The 18,455-nt window shown below is 39.1% G+C and overlaps 1 protein-coding gene across 1 annotated transcript in view; it reads left to right on the top strand.

The window, feature by feature from the left end:
• The window catches only part of FYB1 (FYN binding protein 1), a 43,739-nt gene that overhangs the window by 13,578 nt on the left and 11,706 nt on the right, over positions 1 to 18,455 (top strand). Inside the window, exons 2-11 of the mRNA XM_086479290.1 lie at positions 3,391 to 3,571; positions 5,792 to 5,841; positions 6,953 to 6,972; positions 7,757 to 7,803; positions 9,257 to 9,374; positions 11,019 to 11,175; positions 13,418 to 13,562; positions 16,469 to 16,497; positions 17,659 to 17,725; positions 18,283 to 18,420. Of these exons, the coding sequence (XP_086335416.1) occupies positions 3,391 to 3,571; positions 5,792 to 5,841; positions 6,953 to 6,972; positions 7,757 to 7,803; positions 9,257 to 9,374; positions 11,019 to 11,175; positions 13,418 to 13,562; positions 16,469 to 16,497; positions 17,659 to 17,725; positions 18,283 to 18,420 (952 nt within the window). The remainder of the gene's footprint in view (positions 1 to 3,390; positions 3,572 to 5,791; positions 5,842 to 6,952; positions 6,973 to 7,756; positions 7,804 to 9,256; positions 9,375 to 11,018; positions 11,176 to 13,417; positions 13,563 to 16,468; positions 16,498 to 17,658; positions 17,726 to 18,282; positions 18,421 to 18,455) is intronic.

Genomic DNA, 18,455 nt, shown 5'->3' on the forward strand with positions numbered 1-18,455 from the left:
CTTGGGCAGTATTTTCACCTTAGTCCTATAAACTAATCACAAAGAAGCAACACTGTACAATGATGTAAGGCATATAGACAACACTGTACTAGGGCAACATAAATATAACCATGGAAAAACTGATATAGGATTCCTTGGTAAAACACAAAAATTTGAGAGTATAATTAATGGGAATTAACACGGCTTTTATAAAAAAAAAAGCCTTTCTGGCTTCTTTCTTTCATTGGAATCCACTTAAAAGAATCCAACCACAGATCCATGCTTAAATTGTCAGTGCTATTCATCTTTACCAGGGATTTTAGAACAATAACAGATTATAGCTGAAAAAGTCTGTGGATGAATAAAGACTGTGAAGAGTTGAATGCAAACATAGAGTCTTTAGATACTCAAATACAATAAAAGCACAATCTTGTGTAATCTTGGCTCATTTAAATATTTGTTTTTACTCAAATATAAATACACAGGTAGAAAGAAGAAATGTAAGTCATACCTGTAAACAAAGTAGTGTAATCCCATGGGAAAAAATTGAGACATATCTTAACAACTCTACAGTTGAGTAAGGACAACGAAGTGACAGAAAAGTCTAATGCATAATGGTCGTCAGCCTGTAGCCCTAAATATTTGCAGTTCCACCCTTAAAGAATCTTCATATAGTCAAAAAGTTTTTGAATATAAGCTTTTTGCTAACGGAACTTAGTTTGATATTCAAGTGTCTGCATTTTCAAAACAGGAGGAGGAATAACGATTGCAGAAAATACTGAAACCCTCTGGATGCAATTAGTACAGATATGGTCAGATGATGTATGACTTGTAATTTGCAGGTGAAGAATGACTTGTAACTTTCATCACTGCATGTGGCAGACAAGTGCATGCTGTGTAGAATTCCAGTGCGAGGTTTTTTTACAATGCTGGAAAGTTGGAGAGATTACAGAAATAGCTACAAATTAGTTTCTAGTTGGAAAAAAAAATGCCTCGAGATGAGATTAAAAAGGTTGGCTCTTCAGAGTTATCAAAAAGAAATCTGAGACACTGGTTAAGTTCAGTGGTATCAATACCTTATGGGTAGGAGATAATGGTTCTAAAAGGCTTTTGATCTAGTAAGCAAAGGTAGAAATAAAAGTCATAGAACCTGAAGCCTGATGAACTTAGAAAACAGTAAGATGCAGATTTTAACAATAAGCAAACTTAACTAAACAAACTCTGTAGTGTTACATTTTTCCTCTCATCTTCAAACAAGTGGGACATCTTTTGGGAAGACAAGTTTTAGCCAAAATTGTATTTTAGCTGTTGGGCTTAATATAGAGTCAAGTATTTTAAACGTGATGTCTTGTAAAATATAGGACAACAAACAGAGAATGTCATTAAGGAATCGGAAGAGATGTAAAAAAGTTGTTTGGTTCATCTGTATGTGTATAGTAAGAAAACTATACTAGAACTTATCTGTGCCATAAGTTTCTCCTACTTCCTCAACATGGACCTCAAGCAATGGAATTTCCACCTTCACTATTAGAAAGTGCCTCTTAACAAAACGTTGCTGGCCTTTAAACACATTACTTCTTGCCTTCTTCACCATGCAAATGAAGGAGAAAAAAAATTATCCCTTTCTTCTTTGTCAGAAACTTAGGTATTCATTTTGTTCTCCCTCAGTCTTATCATACTTCCCTAAACAGCCACCATTTGTTCAGTACCTCCAGGAATTCATGTTTCCTAGACTTCTAATCATTCTCACTCTTCTCCTTTGGGTTCTCACCAGCTGACACATATTAACTCTACTATAGCCTCCTCAGTATAAAGCAAAAGGATTATTTCACTTGACTTTCAGGCTATACTTTTGAATAAAATGATAAAAAGACATGTGAATAAAAAGATATGTGATGCCATACAACTTTAATCTTGGTATATCTTAAATTGAAAGGGTCTGGTTTTGCAAGAGGAACGTTCCTTAATAAAAACACCATAGAATTCATCTGTGTAATCAGCATTATTGGGACTTTTAGTACTTTGCTGTTTAAGTAATGGAGGAACTTAACAGGTTTAAAATGCACTGTTGTTGACACATCTGTTGACAAGTCGCTCCAAGGAGCCATGAAGCCAAACATATCCAGAAATTTTTGAGTTACTTGTTAGTAAGCAGAAAATCTGTCAAGGTTTGGTAATTCAGCTTTGACTTCCATGTGGACACATGAGAGGTCCTTCTACTAGTTATTGACTCTCCTTCTCCTATCTGTCTCAAGGACAGAATTTCAGAATCCCAAGCAGCTAAAGACAGCTCTTTCAGTAGTTTTTGTAACATTCATTCTTGATATTAAGCATTACTAAATATTTGTCATTGTTCTGTGTTTAAGCCACTTTTTCCAATGCAGTGAAAATTACTTTTTCTTGACAAAATTTTAATCTGCACTATACAGGGGTGAACTTGAAGAAAATCTCCAGAAGACAAAGGGGTTCTTTTCAATTGTATTGGTTTTAACTGATCTGTGAAATTGCTTTTTCCTTTTGCTTTCTTCTTCCTTGTTGAACTTCATTCCATACAGCTGGGGACAACTCTTTCTGGGTAGTTTTTAGTCCACTCTTGATACTTGAAACAAAATTCTAGGTTTAACATCATGGCATCCAAGCAGCAATTTAATTTGGTTGTGTTGAATAACTTCATTCAATATGAACTCTCAAAGCAATGGTTACTATGGTTCAGTTGAGGCTTGTACATGGAGCATGAAATCAGCCCAGCACACATGCACACCAGCCCACTCACGTAATTACGGCTTCTGTGCCTGGTGTACTGCATCACCTTGTTTTAAAGGCTGCACCTGTCTGTTGAGGGTGTAGCTTACACGCAGCTTCTCAAACAGCCATTTTTCTAGTGTGGGCTTGCTAAAAAATTAAGTCCAGAATTTTACAATTTACATCACAAATGTATTTGAAGATGTACAGAGAGGTCTACACCTCTTAATCAACACTAAAATGTCTTTTCATCCCTCATCACCTCCCTTGAAACTCTGCCTCTGAGCGAGGAAAACTCCAGTAAGACTGTATCAGTGCTCATGCAAAATTCGGCAGCTGGTCTTTCCGAGCAAATCATAGAATTAAATAAGTTAGTTTTAAAGCACAGGAGCTTATATACTGGATGAACTGATGTTTTTATGTCTTCTTCAGGTCTTGGCAGAGACATTTTCAAGGCCTTCTATAGGCAGTACGTTCTTCTAGACAGAGCCTCTCTACTCTGGTAAAATAAGGCACCAAATATATCGAAGAAGCAGGCTCAACAAAATACATTTGCTCTGGTCTGTGTGCAGTACCGATATTTTATCCTAATGCTTTGTGTAAACAGCGAGGTTCCTTCCTCATCTGTTTGCTTGATAAATTCAGTCCATTCTCCTTTTTTTTTTTCAGGTCCTAAAAATGAAGGTTTGAAACAGATAGCACCTTCCGCAGCAGCACTCTCCCCACCTGTACCTCCACCACACTCTGCTACACAGTTGCCACCTCCTCCACCAGCCTCTCACCCATCCCTGCAGGCCACAGCAGCTCCCAGCCTGCCTCCCAGGAACATCAAGCCAAGCTCTGAAACAATGTAAGTGAACATAAATCCCAAGGTTTTTATTTTCTCACCTTTTGCTGCCTACTACTGTGCTCACACAGCTGCAAATTAAGGCTGCATGCATCCCAGGTTTCTGGGGGAGTAGGGTCCCATACCACTTTTCTTGTCCTACCCTGTGCAGCCCTGGCCTGTTTGGAATTAGTTTGAACTTGAACTTGAACCCTCAAACCCTCCATTTATTCAGTTCTTTCCCTAAAATGTCTTATCTATAACAACACTTCTTTCTGCTCTGTTGGTACGGGGAGGGGGAGGGAAGAGACACCCTGTGGGGGTTTTCACTCCAGAAGGGTTCAAAGACTCCATACACTGGTAGAAAATCTGTTCTATCAGTAACTGAAGCTTTCCCCTGTATTTTTCTGGGGGCAGAGGGCCAGGATGCTCAGGTCTATCAGTTGATACCCCAGGAAGCAGCTTTGCAAGCCAGAGATGTTGAGCCCAGTGCTAGTTCTGAAACTGCACCAGGAGCTACCATGGCCTGTCGTGATAGCACTGAGAAGCCTCTGTCGCATGTCGGGCTCCTTTCTTTACCCTTCTTCGAAAAGCTGCAACAAAGAGTTTTAACTCTTTGTCCCGGTGACAAAGAGCTAAAAAAACTTTGATCTAGTGTCAAAACTGTCCGGAAACAAGTTGGGCCTGAATAACAAGGGTCTCTCTGGCCAGCAGTTACTGTAAATAGCAGCAAACGGCAGACAGGGAGAATGTGTCAGGCATTAGCAAGGTGTCTGTCGGCATGCATGCTGTATTTTGGAACAGATAGTGCCACAGCATCAGTCTAGTGCTGCTGCTGTTGCACTGGGGGCTATGGGGAACATCCGTCCAGCCCCGCTGGGGCCACCCCGGGGAGCCACCATCATTGCCCAACTCAGCAAGTGGCTGGAGCACCAGGCATTGCAGCAACCCCTGCAGAGGCTTACCTGGATCTCCTTCTTGCCAAAGGCTTGGGGGCCAAGTGTGTCCTCTTTGCCTTCAGGGACATTTATGTCCAGATTGTCCTGCTCTCCCGTTCCTGCATACCCTCTGGACTCACCCCTCCGCTGAAAATATCTGCCTGGGCGCTGACACCTTTTCTGTCACACTGTCTCAGGGTTTTCTCCACCAAGCCAATTTTAAATCATCACATTCCGCTTTCAAGTCCTTCCTTTGGTTACACTTCTTTGACTAGGATAGGCTGAGAGAGTTGTTTTTCAGCCTGGAGAAGAGAAGGCTCCGGGGACACCTTATAGAGACCTTCCAGTACTTAAAGGGGGCCTACAGAAAAGGTGGGGAGGGACTCTTGATCAGGCAGTGTAGGGATAGAATGAGGGGTAATGGATTTAAACTGAAAGAAGGTACATTTAGAGTAGATATTAGAAAGAAGTTCTTCATTGTGAAGGTGGTGAGGCACTGGAACAGGTTGCCCAGAGAAGCTCTGGCTGCCCCCTCCCTGGCAGTGTTCAAGGCCAGGTTGGATGGGGCTTTGAGCAACCTGGTCTAGTAGAAGGTGTCCCTGCCCGTGGCAGGGGGGGTTGGAACTGGATGATCTTCAGAGTCCTTTCCAACCCAAACCATTCTATGATTCTATGATGATGGTCAGCCCTAGTTTTCTTTCAACTACTGTAAGGTATTACAAAGTTAAGAGTCCCTGATGTTATTATTAGCTACATTCTCAATTTCTTGCTTCTCTCAGTTTGACAGCACTTTTAAATCTAATGACATCAGAGACTTTTTACCTGGCCTAACCTTATACCACTGTTTCTCTTGTCCCTTGTTTAGACTTTAAGCCCTACAAGTCAAGGAGTAAGTCTTGGAGCTATATTTAACATTGAGCAAAAGTCTGACGTTCTGCTTGTCCATTGTGTAAGAAGCCTGCACCTGTGAAGATGGTTAAAAAGCCCAAGAGATTATTTCCATTCAGTCAACCCCTCTGCCTATCAGATTTTTCATACCACACTCATGTCTTTGGTATCTGAGCACCTTTGGCTCGTTTTCTCCTTTTATACTTAGGATCAAGGTGCCCCCATGTGAAAAACCCAAGTCACAGTCAAGAAAAACAATCTAGGGAATTTAAGGTACTTAAGTAGCATACAGGGCTCAACAGACAGTCCAGCCATTGTATAAAATAGCTGAAAAAAATCATCAGAACAACGGTGAATGAAAATGAAATCATAAAACCATCTTCATAGTTTTGACATGTCCACTTTTTCATACTTACAGAAGGCCAGACAATGAAGAAAATTATGACGATGTTGAATTTGTTTCACCGGGTAAGATGCATACATTTTAATTAATAGCAACTATAAGAAGCTGTAAGCATATTGTATTTCTAAGTTAAGCAAAAGCATATTGTATTCATGACTGGCTTGTGTGACTAATTATGCTGGTTCTGCAGTTTTATGGGTGAAGACAGTTGTCTCATAACAGTAACTGTTCTATAATAGTATAACAGGATATTATCTTAGGAACTGCTTTAAATATCTTCCCAAGCTCCCCGCCCTTTTTTTTTTTTTTTTTGTTAGAAATATGCTGGGACCATAAATTACCAGATTTTCAAATCTTAACCAGAATGAATGCTGTTCTTTCAGAGTTGAAGCTGTGTGCTCTGGTGAAGCAGGCATTGTTTTATACTTGATTAAAAAAAAAAGTGAACTGTGCTCTTAGTGTCACTTCGTTGTCTGCTTTCAATAAGAGGCCATGAGTTGCTATGCTGTACCAGGAGCAGCCAGAGAAGCAGCTTGTGACACAAAGAATTTCAGTCTTCCTTCTGATCTTTTCTCACAAGGACTTGGTCTGTGCCAGGCACAGTATGCATCATTTAGTGTGCTAGCCATCGCTGCCATACAGCAGTGTGGGCTGTGGAGCTGAAACTGAGACCAAGCTCTTTTCTTACCTAGCTACCTGCAGAGTAAGGAGGAAGAAAGACATTCCCAGAGTTTCTTCTCCTGCGGCCCAGGGTGGAAGCTGGTTTAGCAAAAGAGCCTTTGGCCTCCTTATTCGGCTGTTCAGCTGGTGCAAGCCAGGTGTTTGAGGTCTTTGGACTTATTAGGTTTTTAACAATAGCTTTCTTGTATAAATAGGCATTTTTGCATATAAATAGGATAGATAAGTTCATCAATGTCACTAAAGAATCTTTAAAACACATTTTCCACTTCTAAAAATACATGGTGAAATATGCTGTTTTGTAGATATTTCTAGTTTACAGTGCACTACAAAAGCAACTTGTAAAAACTCTGATTTTTGCGTTCATACCTTCATTAAAAGCACATCTCTAGTTAATATCACTGGTATTAATAGCAGTTTGTAAATAGTTAATGCTAGAATGAATTATTTTCTGTACAGCAAAAAATAAATATCCTGTTTATATTTTTTGTCATATAGGTCATGGAAATACAGAGGGGGTAAGTGTTATCCTCCACGACAAATCTATTCTTTTTAGCACAAACTTACAAATTCAGTAAAAACCCTTCACCGCATTAAAATTAATTGCAGAATGAATCTATTATATTGGCAGTAAATTGTAGAAGCACTTATCGTGAAGGACAGAAGTTAAACTGGGTAAACAGAGCAAACCTGAACTAATTATCAAATCTGGCTAGACACCAAAAATGGATTTAAAAAAAACCCTAAACCACCCTTTCTACTTCCACTGCCATTTTATTTCACTTAAATTTTCCAGAAATAAGGGCCCTGTTCTATTCTAGTAATAAACCACTTGTTTCAATTAAGCACAGGTTTGTATTGGTGTCTTTAAGTACCTGGCTGTATTAGGACTAAAAGAGTCCTTGGGACCCTAACTGGAGTCCCATTTAGGTCCCTAGTATTCCAGTTTAACTACTGCTAACCTTGACACTTTTTTTATGGCAGTGTAATCATCAACACAGATAAAGACTTTCTAGGACTAACATTGAAATCAAAACATCCAGTTTGGATTAAGCGATGTGCTAGTATGACTGTTAACAATTCAGGACTTTATAGTTGTGGTATTGTAAAAACGAAGTCAGAAAAAAAGACTGGTGGGTTTGAATAATGCAGTAACTTGGTTTGGGAAGATTAAATTAATTTCTATTTACATTTTGCTGTAAATGTTTTTATATAGTTTGTATGAAACTTACATATCAGGTCCAGTTTCTTCATGTCTTTCCAAATGTATCCAGGCCATTGAAAACTGAATTTTTCTTATAGGGCCAAGAAAGTGATGGGGAGATGTATGAAGACATAAATGACATCAGGTAGTCATTTTAAACTCTATAACCCATTGTATCTTTATTACTAAAAGCTTGCTAACAAAGATACCTCATCTGGCACATAAGTGTGATTCCACTGTAATCCCTGCCAGGCATTATTGTGTTCATTCATTTCACCCAGAGAAAGTCAGGTTGTTCACAGGTTCGTTCCTACTTAGATCTATTATGCCCTGGTCTGGAAAAACTCCTGCAATAAAATCATGTGGTTACTGTGATGGAGATAACAGAAATCTGATTTCTGATCTAAGAAACGTCTGAATCACTCTTTGGAATTACAGTCTAGGAGGAAAAATAGGGTCAGCCCCTAGGTACTATGGTCCCAGATATATCATTTGTTGTGGTTTTCTTGCTCTCTAGATAAATGTGCTTAGAACTCCTATGTAGAGCTGGATTCACAGTTCTCATGGCCTGAGTCTGCTAGCATAGCTACAGAGCCAGAGTATTAGCTCTGCTCATTCTTCTGCCATTTAGCCCTTTACTTTGAGGAGTTTCTTTCCTGGCTAATGTCTAAATGTATGGCATTCGTTGTCTGACAATAGCCAAAGAAAAGCTCTAATTCCCTTGGAATAGTAACAGTCTAACATTCCTACACAAAATTACCTTGTTTCAGAGGGAGAATGTCTTTCAGCAAAAATTCATTGTTGAATTCCTTTTGAAAATAGATAATTTTAAAACTATATAACTGAAACAAGTGATCCTTATTCAGTCTTTTTTCTAATATAATTTGAGCATACCAATTTAGCAAAAGTACCAAAAAGGGAAGAGGATGGAGCCTCACTCAGTCAGTTCCATAGGATTTGTAAATCATAGCTCTTCCAGCCAAACCATTGTCAGCAAATGGCAGAGCTGTAGCTGTAGTCCCAATTACATCCAGGGCCCAGATCTCAGTACCATCCAGTACATGAGGCACAGCAGGCAATGTACCCTGGCATGACAGGCACATTTATGATGCCATGCAGAAGATAGACTGCCATTTGTGTAGACTGCTGCAACAGATGGCAATTAGGTTTAAAACCGTGGTCCAGTGGTAGCTCAGGCTTTGGTTCAGGCTGTATCAACCACTGGTGGCCTGGGTGAATATTTAACAGCTGCAGCCAGTGCCACAACACTTAAACTGCTACCAGTTTCCAGCCTTGCTTGCCAAATTAGCTCAGAGGTGTTTGGACATGCATATGTAAAGCCAGTCTCTTACCTTCAGATAACCTTTTCCAACATCCATATCCTGTTGAGGACAGCCACTTTGAATTATATATGTAGTATAAGACAAAGGGCTGCATACTCTACCTGTTGCAGCCACACTAGGGTTTAGAATCTGTAGGTTTGATTGCACTGGGAGAGGTCTTTTTCCATCTCATGTAGTTCTTTGTTAACCTTGGGTAAGAAAGCTCTAGTGAGATTTGCTTCATTGCTATATTCAGTCCTGGCAATGTACTTTCAGATCATCAAGGGAGAAAGAGAAGAAGCGGGATAAAGAAGAAAAGAGAAGAATGGACCAAGAGAAGAAAGAACAAAAGGAAAAAGAAAAGAAAGAGCAGGAAATAAGGAAGAAGTTCAAAGTAAGCTTTTTGGTTTGTAATCTGGCCAAAGACATGTAAGAAGCATTGTTTAGCATTGTTGAGTTCAAAATACACTTTTCAGCTGGCTACGAAACTAGTTGTTATGGTAGATAGTTCAAGCACCTGCATAAATTTTGAATAAAAGTTTAAGCTATCCTTTCATGTTTGGCATATGCTTGACTTTAGGCTCTGTACTGAGGGCAAAGAAATTTTTTCAGTGCTTATATAGTTTTCATTAAATTCCCTTCTCACGTTCTTACTATGTAAAAAAGAGTTTAAAAAATTTCCTTTCACTTTTCTGTTTAAAAAACATTTACATCACTAGAATAACACCAAAAGTCGTTACTAGAAGATGGAATTGGACCCGATATACTTAGTGGATTTTGTTTCACTCGAGTCAGATACAACAGCATCCAGCCCTGAACAGATGTCAACATTATATTGCAATACATTGCCTTTGCCTTGGTCTAAAGGGAGCTAAAGGGACTTGCAGCCTAAATGGGCAGGAATGGAATAGAGCACATGGAGGGGGGCTACAGTCACTGTCAAAGTCTAGGGGTTAAATGATGAAATAGTTCTTTCTGGTTTATATCTTTATGAATCTGCAAGTCATTTTCTGTTAACTAATGCCTGTTCACAATTCTCCACTGTCATTGTCATTGTACATAGTGGGCAGCTTTGTTTCTCTTCCTATTATGCTCTGTGCACAGTAAAGGCGTGGTGATTCTCTGACATCATGGCCCTTGGTCTGCTGTGGAGAGACTGGCATGAGTCAATGAGCAAATATTAAAGGAAAATACTAAGTTAACAGTAGTGGGTTAGACGGCATTTGTTAGGCCCCAAGTCTATTTTTCAGACCACCTCTGTGAAGTGTAGGTATTAGTGCACTGAATGCTTTGAGACAGCAGACTGCTCTTTTGCAGCCATTAAAATATATTATTATTCTTAAATACAAACAAATACATTTTAGTGCATATTTTCTTTCACATTTCTTCACCATCTATACAGGATAGATATTCCTGACATAGTGTATAATTGTCAAAAGCCACATGCCTTTGCAAGATCTCATATATCTTAAAGCCAGATACTAAAATCCAAAGTGGTTTCTCCATAACATATACTAAAGATGTCACAAAGAGAATCCTGAATTCCAGTAAACAGTGTGATCATCTCTTGCGAGTGAGTACTTGTAGGATCATTTATAGAGTAGAATTGTAAACACAAAACATCATGTGGTAGACTTATTTATATTAATGAACATTTACTCACACGAGCAGTTCTGCTGGAACTACATGGAGCTTCCCACTGGAATTAAGTATGTGTCTGTTTTGTGAACCTGTGAAAGGCTCCATAGGTTAGCTTGTTGGTTTCAGTCTTTGTATTTCTGTATTTTCCTGTGATTTTTGTCAGTCACTTCTTCAGCCTTTCTACTGCTATGCTGTTGCCCTCTCTTTTCATTCCTGATGATTAATTTAAACTGGGTAGTTGGGGACAGGAGTGATGCTTTTCTGCTTATTTGCACAGACTATTTTAAATGTCAATGAAACAAACAATCATCATTATAGTTATTCTCTTGTGTGAATGTTTGGGAAAGAACTCCGTTTTTCCACATCTGTTATTTTTTTTGTTGTTTCTTCTCTGCAGTTAACAGGACCCATCCAAGTGCTTCATCAGGCACGAGCTTGTGCTGACCACAAGGGAGGGAGGAATGAGCTGACTGTCAAACAGGGGGATGAGATTGAAATAATTCGCCTCACAGACAACCCAGAAGGAAAGTGGCTGGGCAGGATAAAAGGATGTTGTGAGTTCTGTTTCTTCACTGTGTTCCTCAATGTTTTCACTGTAACACAGCAAACATGTGAGCATTACACCAAGGAGTGGCCTTACCAAGGCTGAGTCACTGTCCACCAAACTAAGCAACTACCACAACCTGTCCTTAGCTGGCATGCGAGGCTCAGGGCATAGTAGGAATATACTGGGACATAGTAGGAATATATCAGGGCATACAACATGATGTAACATCTATAGGCACTAGAATAAGTTAGGAACAATATGTTGGGTCCTTCATGGACCTATTGAGAGATAACTCCATGTCAGCCTTCAAACAGCATCAGAACTTGGTTCCATGCAAGGAACAAGGATTGTGTTTTTTCATGTCTTTGTATTAAAAATAATGTGGGTGTTCCTAAAATAGAAGCAGAGAATACTAAGTCCTGTTTTAAGTGTTTGTTTTATTCCTATTCCTATAGAAAGTTTCTAACTGATTTCTGGATTTTATTTTGTCTGAAATCCAAGATGTTTCTCTAATTTATAAATATCATTACTGGATCTATGTGTATGATAAGGGGTTGATGATCTGGCTCCTGAGTTATAGCAAAGACATTAAAAGACTGATCCATGAAGCCGATGAAAATTACTAAAAGCAGTTGCTTGATTTTTAAGGAGACTAAAACGACAATAAGTTCAGTAAGACAGTTCATACATGTAGAACTGGACAATACCAGCTGAGTGCTTCATAGTACTGGATGTAAAAAGATACTAAGGAAGCGGAGCATGTCTCATACAAAAAGAGGCTGAGAGAGCTGGGACCATTCAGCCTGGTGAAGGGAAGGCTCAGAAGGGATCTTATAACTGTTCATAAATACCTGATGGGAGGACGTGAAGAAGATGGAGCTAGGCTCTTTGCAGTGATGCCCAGTGACAGTGCAAGAGGTACAGGCACAGACTGAAACACATTAAATTCTGTCTGAACATCAGGAAACATTTTCCTGTGACGGTGACCAAGAAAGGGACCAGGTTTCCCAAAGAGGCAGTGGAGTCTTCATCCATGGAGATCTTCAAAACCTGATGGGGGATGGCCCTGGGCAATCTGCTTAAGCAGATCCTCCTTGGGCAGGGGTATTGGCTAGGGTGATCTCAAGAGTAAGTTCCAATATCAGCTTTTCTGTGACACCTTTAAGTTTTGTAAATAAGTCTTTTGCGTAGATCATTTTGTACATAGGAAAACAAATCTTGGTGAGAGCCGGGAGAAGGTTATTTTCTTGACCATGTGTGTTCAATTAGTTAATTTACCTTTAATTAATTTACCTTTAACTAATCTACTTTTCATAAACCGATTCTTGCCTCAGCAAAACTGCAAGCTGTACAAGGCTTCTCACTGATAAATCTCAACAGTACAGCCCAGTTTATTTCACCAGTTCTTCAGCCTTCAATATTCACAGGCCAGTAATCGTCGGTGGAGAACAAACAACAGAGGAAAATCAGTGCTGATCATTTAAATAAAAGAAAATATCAATGTGTTACAGATTTGAGGGGAAGCACACTAAAACCTGGGTTTACTCAGAAGCAGCAGAGTGAGGCATTTTTCGTTTTCAAAAAATGCATGAGCATTTTTTCACCTTTGAGAGAATCTATTCATGCTTTCTTCTGTACAGGCAGGACACCTGTCTAAAATTCCCCTCAACAAAGACAGAGTTCCCAACCTCAGGCGAGCTGCTCTGCTGAAAATTTTTATTGAGCCATTGCACCCAGGGGTATAACCAGATCTGTTTAGTGAAGATCCAGGGACAAGAGGACAGTAGCGTAGCTGAAGTGTGTCTACCAACTCTGAAGCAAAATCGACATGAATAAAGTGTCTCTCCCTCCTAATGACCTATCAGAACATTTATGTCATGGCCTGCCCTAAAATATGCCATGAGACTGTAGTGGTCCCAAGGTCAGCTGAGAAAGCAAGCTTGCCCCATGATTTCTGGAGTCTGTGCAAAAAATTCTTCTGCTGTAGCTGAGAAGCAAATAAAGGTGAAGTTAACTTGACACCAGCTGAGGAGGGTTTGTGGGGAGATCTGAGACAGATCTGAGATTTGTATTTGTGTAGGCAGACGGAGACTCAAGCTGAGGCTGCTTGGAATGAGACATTTCTTTGAAAGTTTTCGAAGATCATACAAAACAATTCAGTCACTGATTCTGAACCTTCTGTTAAACTCATCCCTTTACCATGAGCTTTAAAACTATCTCTGCCTAATTAGATGATTTCATTCATTTAGATGGATACATTAAAACAACCGTGGTGGAGATTGATTATGATTCTTTAAGAAGAAAGCAACAACCACCTACCAGAGCTGCTGTGAATCATCCAGAAAGTGACCAAGAAGTGTATGATGATGTTGGAGAGCAGGACAGTATTAGCAGGTGTGTATAAGGAATGAATGAAAAGGAACCAACGATTCACCCCAGTCAGCCTAGACAGGGGAAGTTTTACAATAACAAAGTAGACTTCTGTCACAAAAGAACCGCCATTTATATCAGAAACATGTAACTGAGGAATTCAAGCTGAAGTAGTCAGGGGAACAAGAATAGATTCTGGAATGCAGCATCTATAAGCACTCATACTCAGGAGGAATCTGTAGTATTGGAAGAGGACCTACAGCATTTTAATCCAAAAGAGGAAAAAAATGCAAAACATGCAGGATTACAAATCACCTGCAGGAAGTGCAATTCTCTTTCCTCCCTCTCTTTTCATGTTCTGTCTTTCGAAGTCACATACTGCCTTTTCTAACATGCAAGAATAAAAGACTTCAAAAACCATGGACACAGTCACTGCACTGGGGAACCCCTGACTGCCCCATTGCTCTCATGAGTCTATGAGTCTTACTATCTCCTTCCTTTTGAAGAGAAGGGACTTCTAGAAGCATGACTAGGATGGCCCTGCAGAAGAGAGTGGGGCTAATGTGTTTAATTCTGAAAATAAGGCCTCTAAAATCGCGTTAGATGGGTATGAGCTATACTTTTTTGACTTCATCAGAAGCTTCTCCTCTATAGCAGTCTCACATTTATTTGCAATGCAGTGCTACACTGCAGACCCTCCTCTTCAGTGTGCCACATTTTTCATGTCAAATAGATCTTCAGCTAGAGAAGTGCCATCTCCAGCGGTGTATCAAATTTGCTGGCAGGGAAATATCCTAGTGATCTTGTGACAGGAGTCAAGGCTATCACATGACCCAACATGACAGTGGTACCTCTGTTACCTGACCTCTCATAAAAGCCTGCTTCTGTCATGTCATGCAACGAACCAGTGCTCATTCTCCACTACATATCCTGATGTACAGAAACACATACCTCGAGATTCAGCTAGGAGATCTGCATATGGGTGGAGAGGATTTCAATGTGTAGGAAAACCATCTTGAAACACTTGGCCATTACACCTGCTTTTACTGCTTCCCAGCACCTTAACTTAGAGGCCTGGGTGGAATAAAGGGAATGCAGCTGGCTGGCTGCTGGGTGCAGCTGTTCCTCAGCTGCTAGAACATCCCCATGAGCTCCAGAAACAGCACTTGGAAAGATCTGCCTTCAGGCTGGCATTCTTTAAGCAACCAATATAGTTCTGCATCTGATATTTTTCCAGGTTGCTCACTAGCGGTTTTCTTCCCTGCACATTGGTCTCATAGCATTGTAACTAGCCAGAAGGGTTGCTTTAGTTGTCCCAGGTTTTAGGTAATCTGAGCATTAGGTACTTTGTTGCAGAAGTAACCTTGCCCAATCCATTTCATCATGGCAAGCATTACAGTTAACCACCTCAATGCAAGGAATTCAGAAAATTTATTGAATTCAAAAGCAAATAAGAATACTTACACTGTTGCATACTAAAACAGCTATGTAAGGAACTTGGAAGGATGAATGAATGGCTCAGATTTGTTAAATTCTTTAAGCTGTATTTTGGCATTTTCATCTTGTGTAGTGATTAACAGAATTCTGTTCAGTTCATGAGCATGAATTTTTGGAAGGTCTGATATACATCAACATGTTTTGAAACCACTGTAAGAATGCCATACTAAAAAAAAAGCCCTTGATCAAATAGAATTATCTCATTATCTATAGCATCATTAATATTCCAAAATTAAAAAGTGACTAGGGCTGTTGTATTTCAGGATTTCTTGACACAAGAGTTTAACAAATATTTTGTTTTGATGTATAAGTTTAAGTAAGGCTCTAACCTGGAAATAATCTCAGCTACTGTGAACCTATGTTTTGGTTTTTTTCAACTGTTGTTAGACCAGTGGGCTAATATGGAATCCTTGAAATGTTAGAAACATGCAGTTAGAGGCTTAAAGCATCACCCAATGAAAGCTAGCTGAGCAATAAGTTAGTTGTTTATCATTTAACCTCAAGAAAATCCCTTCATAAGGGATGAATCTAAAGGGTGCGGATGCACTCTCTAGTGTCCAGTCAGATTATATTTCTATTCCCATCAAGTTTGACTACATGATCTCCTGAGATCTGTCCCAATATGAATTATCTGATCATCCTAAATCATATTTTGTACTTTAGTTTAAAGATCTCAACAGGAATATAAAATATATTCTAAATACAGTAAATCATTATAGCTGTAGATATCAATTTGCATTTCCTTGAAAATGACATGTTATTGGAAATTGCTAACAGTTGCTAACAATTACTAACAATTAGGACTGAATGTTCTGCTCATATGAAAATCTGCACCTTCATTGGCTCGAAATATCTGCAATGATTTATGGAAATAGAGAATTTGCTTCACAGCTTTACTTACGAAATACTGCCCTTTTTTTTTTTTTACATTAACCAAAGATGGTATTGATAACTCTCTCTGTTATTCCCCTTTCAATTACTGTAAATGATATTTTAAAATACGCTTTTCTGATTTGTAATGTAGTATTTCCAAGGGAAAAAAAAAAAAAAAAAGGGCATTTTTTCCTGCTTTACCTGAGTCTACTAAAAGTTAAACCCATCTTGAGAGCTAGTTCACTTATTAATTAGATGACATGTTTTCTTTAGCATTAGTGAGAATGCAACTGCTATTTGTCCGTAAGAAATCAGTGTGTGTGTGCTGAAAACAGAGAGGAAAAAAGAACTGGCATTTTTAGTTGTTGCCTGTATAGAACACACAAGCATGTGCCTCAGCTTCCAGTGCAGAATTTGTAGTGGTCAGCTGGCAATGTGGATGAGTGCCAAAGCCAAAAGCTTTAGAACTAATAACTACTGAAGTGATGGGTGATCATGGTGTTTTCTTGTTCAAAAGGATGAGTGTTTTTCTCTAACAAGTCTCTTGTTTGCTTTTCCAGTCAGAGTGGTGGTCAAAGTGGAGCTGGAAGTAAGTTTCACGTACACTTTTTGGGGGTAGTTGTTTCTGTGTACTGCTTACCTTCAAATCCAGACATCCGCAGCTTCCAAATAATGCAATAATTACCCCTAAGCATGCTAAATGTTAGCTAACAAGGAAGTATAGTGACCAAATTAACTTTCTTTCAACCTATGGGTTCTTGGGCACGACAGAAGTTTTATCTTCAGATACTGTGAATCAGAAGCATGCCAGAAGATGACAAAACTTTATCTTTTTTAGTGTGAAGGTAAATCACCCCACAAAAGAGCACAGATGTGATTGGCAAAATATTAACACGAGCAAGAGGTTTTGTGCAGGAGAAATCCAGTTCTGAAACAACCAGCAATATCACCAATTAAAGCTGCATTTTGCTAACAGAGTTAAGAGGAACTTCAGTTTCAGCAAAACTCTTGAGTTCTAACTGGTATGACTGCAGCAGTTTCACAGTCAAGAACGCATATTCAAACCCAGTTTCCCCTTTGGTAGCACATATATTTATGTAGCGTTCTCTGTTGATCACAAGAGCTTATCTTCTCAGCTTACAGTTTAGATACTAGTCATGGCAGAAGCATCCTTTGGCAATGCTGAATGAAGCTGCTGCCAGCTAAGTACAGATTTCAGTGATTACTCTCACCAGGGGCTAGAACTGGGCGTGGAAACCGAACCAACCCCACACTGAAGGAGGTGGGGCTCAAAGGTCAGAACTGAGACCAAATTGGGAAGCTTACGTTACACTAGCTTCTGGCTTCTGTGGACGAACACAAGATGTCACTTGCTGAGAGTGTTGGTTGGATATCTTCAATCATCACTTGAGTCACACACAAGAATTTAAAAGTCATCAGTCATCATAACAACTGGTCCAAAATCTGCCATTTATAATTTCATCAAATATACTGTAAATGCATTTGTTTTCAGTATTCATGCTCTTGTGATTGGCAGTGCCACATTTAAATGCTTTGGACGGCATACCCAACTGGGATAAGTCTAAATCACTGTTTTGATAAATAAGCTGTAGTGATTTACAGAAAGATTCTATCTGCAAGGATATTGCTTAAACCGCACACACATCTGACATACTTGAGGCCAGTAATGAATACCCTATTCAACAGCATTAAATATAAATGCATTAATTCACTGTTTGATCTGTTAAAGAGATGTTCCCACCTCCTCCTTCTGATCAAGAAATATATGATGGGATTGATGATGAAGATGTACCTAGGTATGTTTTTATATAATTTAAATAATTTTCTCTTTAACAGAGTGTTTTCATTTATGTTTTTAGTATTTTTGAGTTAGGCATAATAATTAGCAAGTATTAGGATGATCAACAAGTGGGTATACATCAGGATGAATTCATGAAGCTAAAAAAAAAAGGATTCTTTGGTCCGTTGGAGACGTTTCGTTCTGTAATTAATTTTGGTACGTCAGCAAAAGCAGCTGCAATCATGAAAATCCCCAAAGCCCCAACTAAACAGAATAGCTCTGAAATCAAAATAACACACTAAAATGCTAGCTTGCTGAGTAACAACATGAAAACAGTAAGCTACTAGATTAGTATCTATACCTACAAATATATCTCAGTATCTACAAATGACCTAGCATACATATTTCTAGTTGAGCATTTTAGTGTTTAGCATTTAGGTAACTATGCTCACCCTGTGGTATATACATTGTTGGTATTCATAAGAATCATGTGCATCAATGGGGAATTTAAACTGGACCTTTTATAAAGAATGTTACATTTTACATTGTGATAATTGCATGCATGCTCCAAAGGTCTGTATCGCAGGATGAAGATAAGACTATCTGGTCCTGGGGAATCTTGAAGAGGCTAAAGGTCAAAGGTGACAAAAAGAAAAGTGTACGAGAAAAAACAACCAAAGTCAATGGGGCAGAAGATAATGGAGATTTGTTGTAAGAGTCTGCCAGGAAATCACAGTGTACATTAA

This window comes from Leptosomus discolor, chromosome Z (assembly GCF_034619465.1).
Source record: "Leptosomus discolor isolate bLepDis1 chromosome Z, bLepDis1.hap2, whole genome shotgun sequence".
Taxonomy (NCBI): domain Eukaryota; kingdom Metazoa; phylum Chordata; class Aves; order Leptosomiformes; family Leptosomidae; genus Leptosomus; species Leptosomus discolor.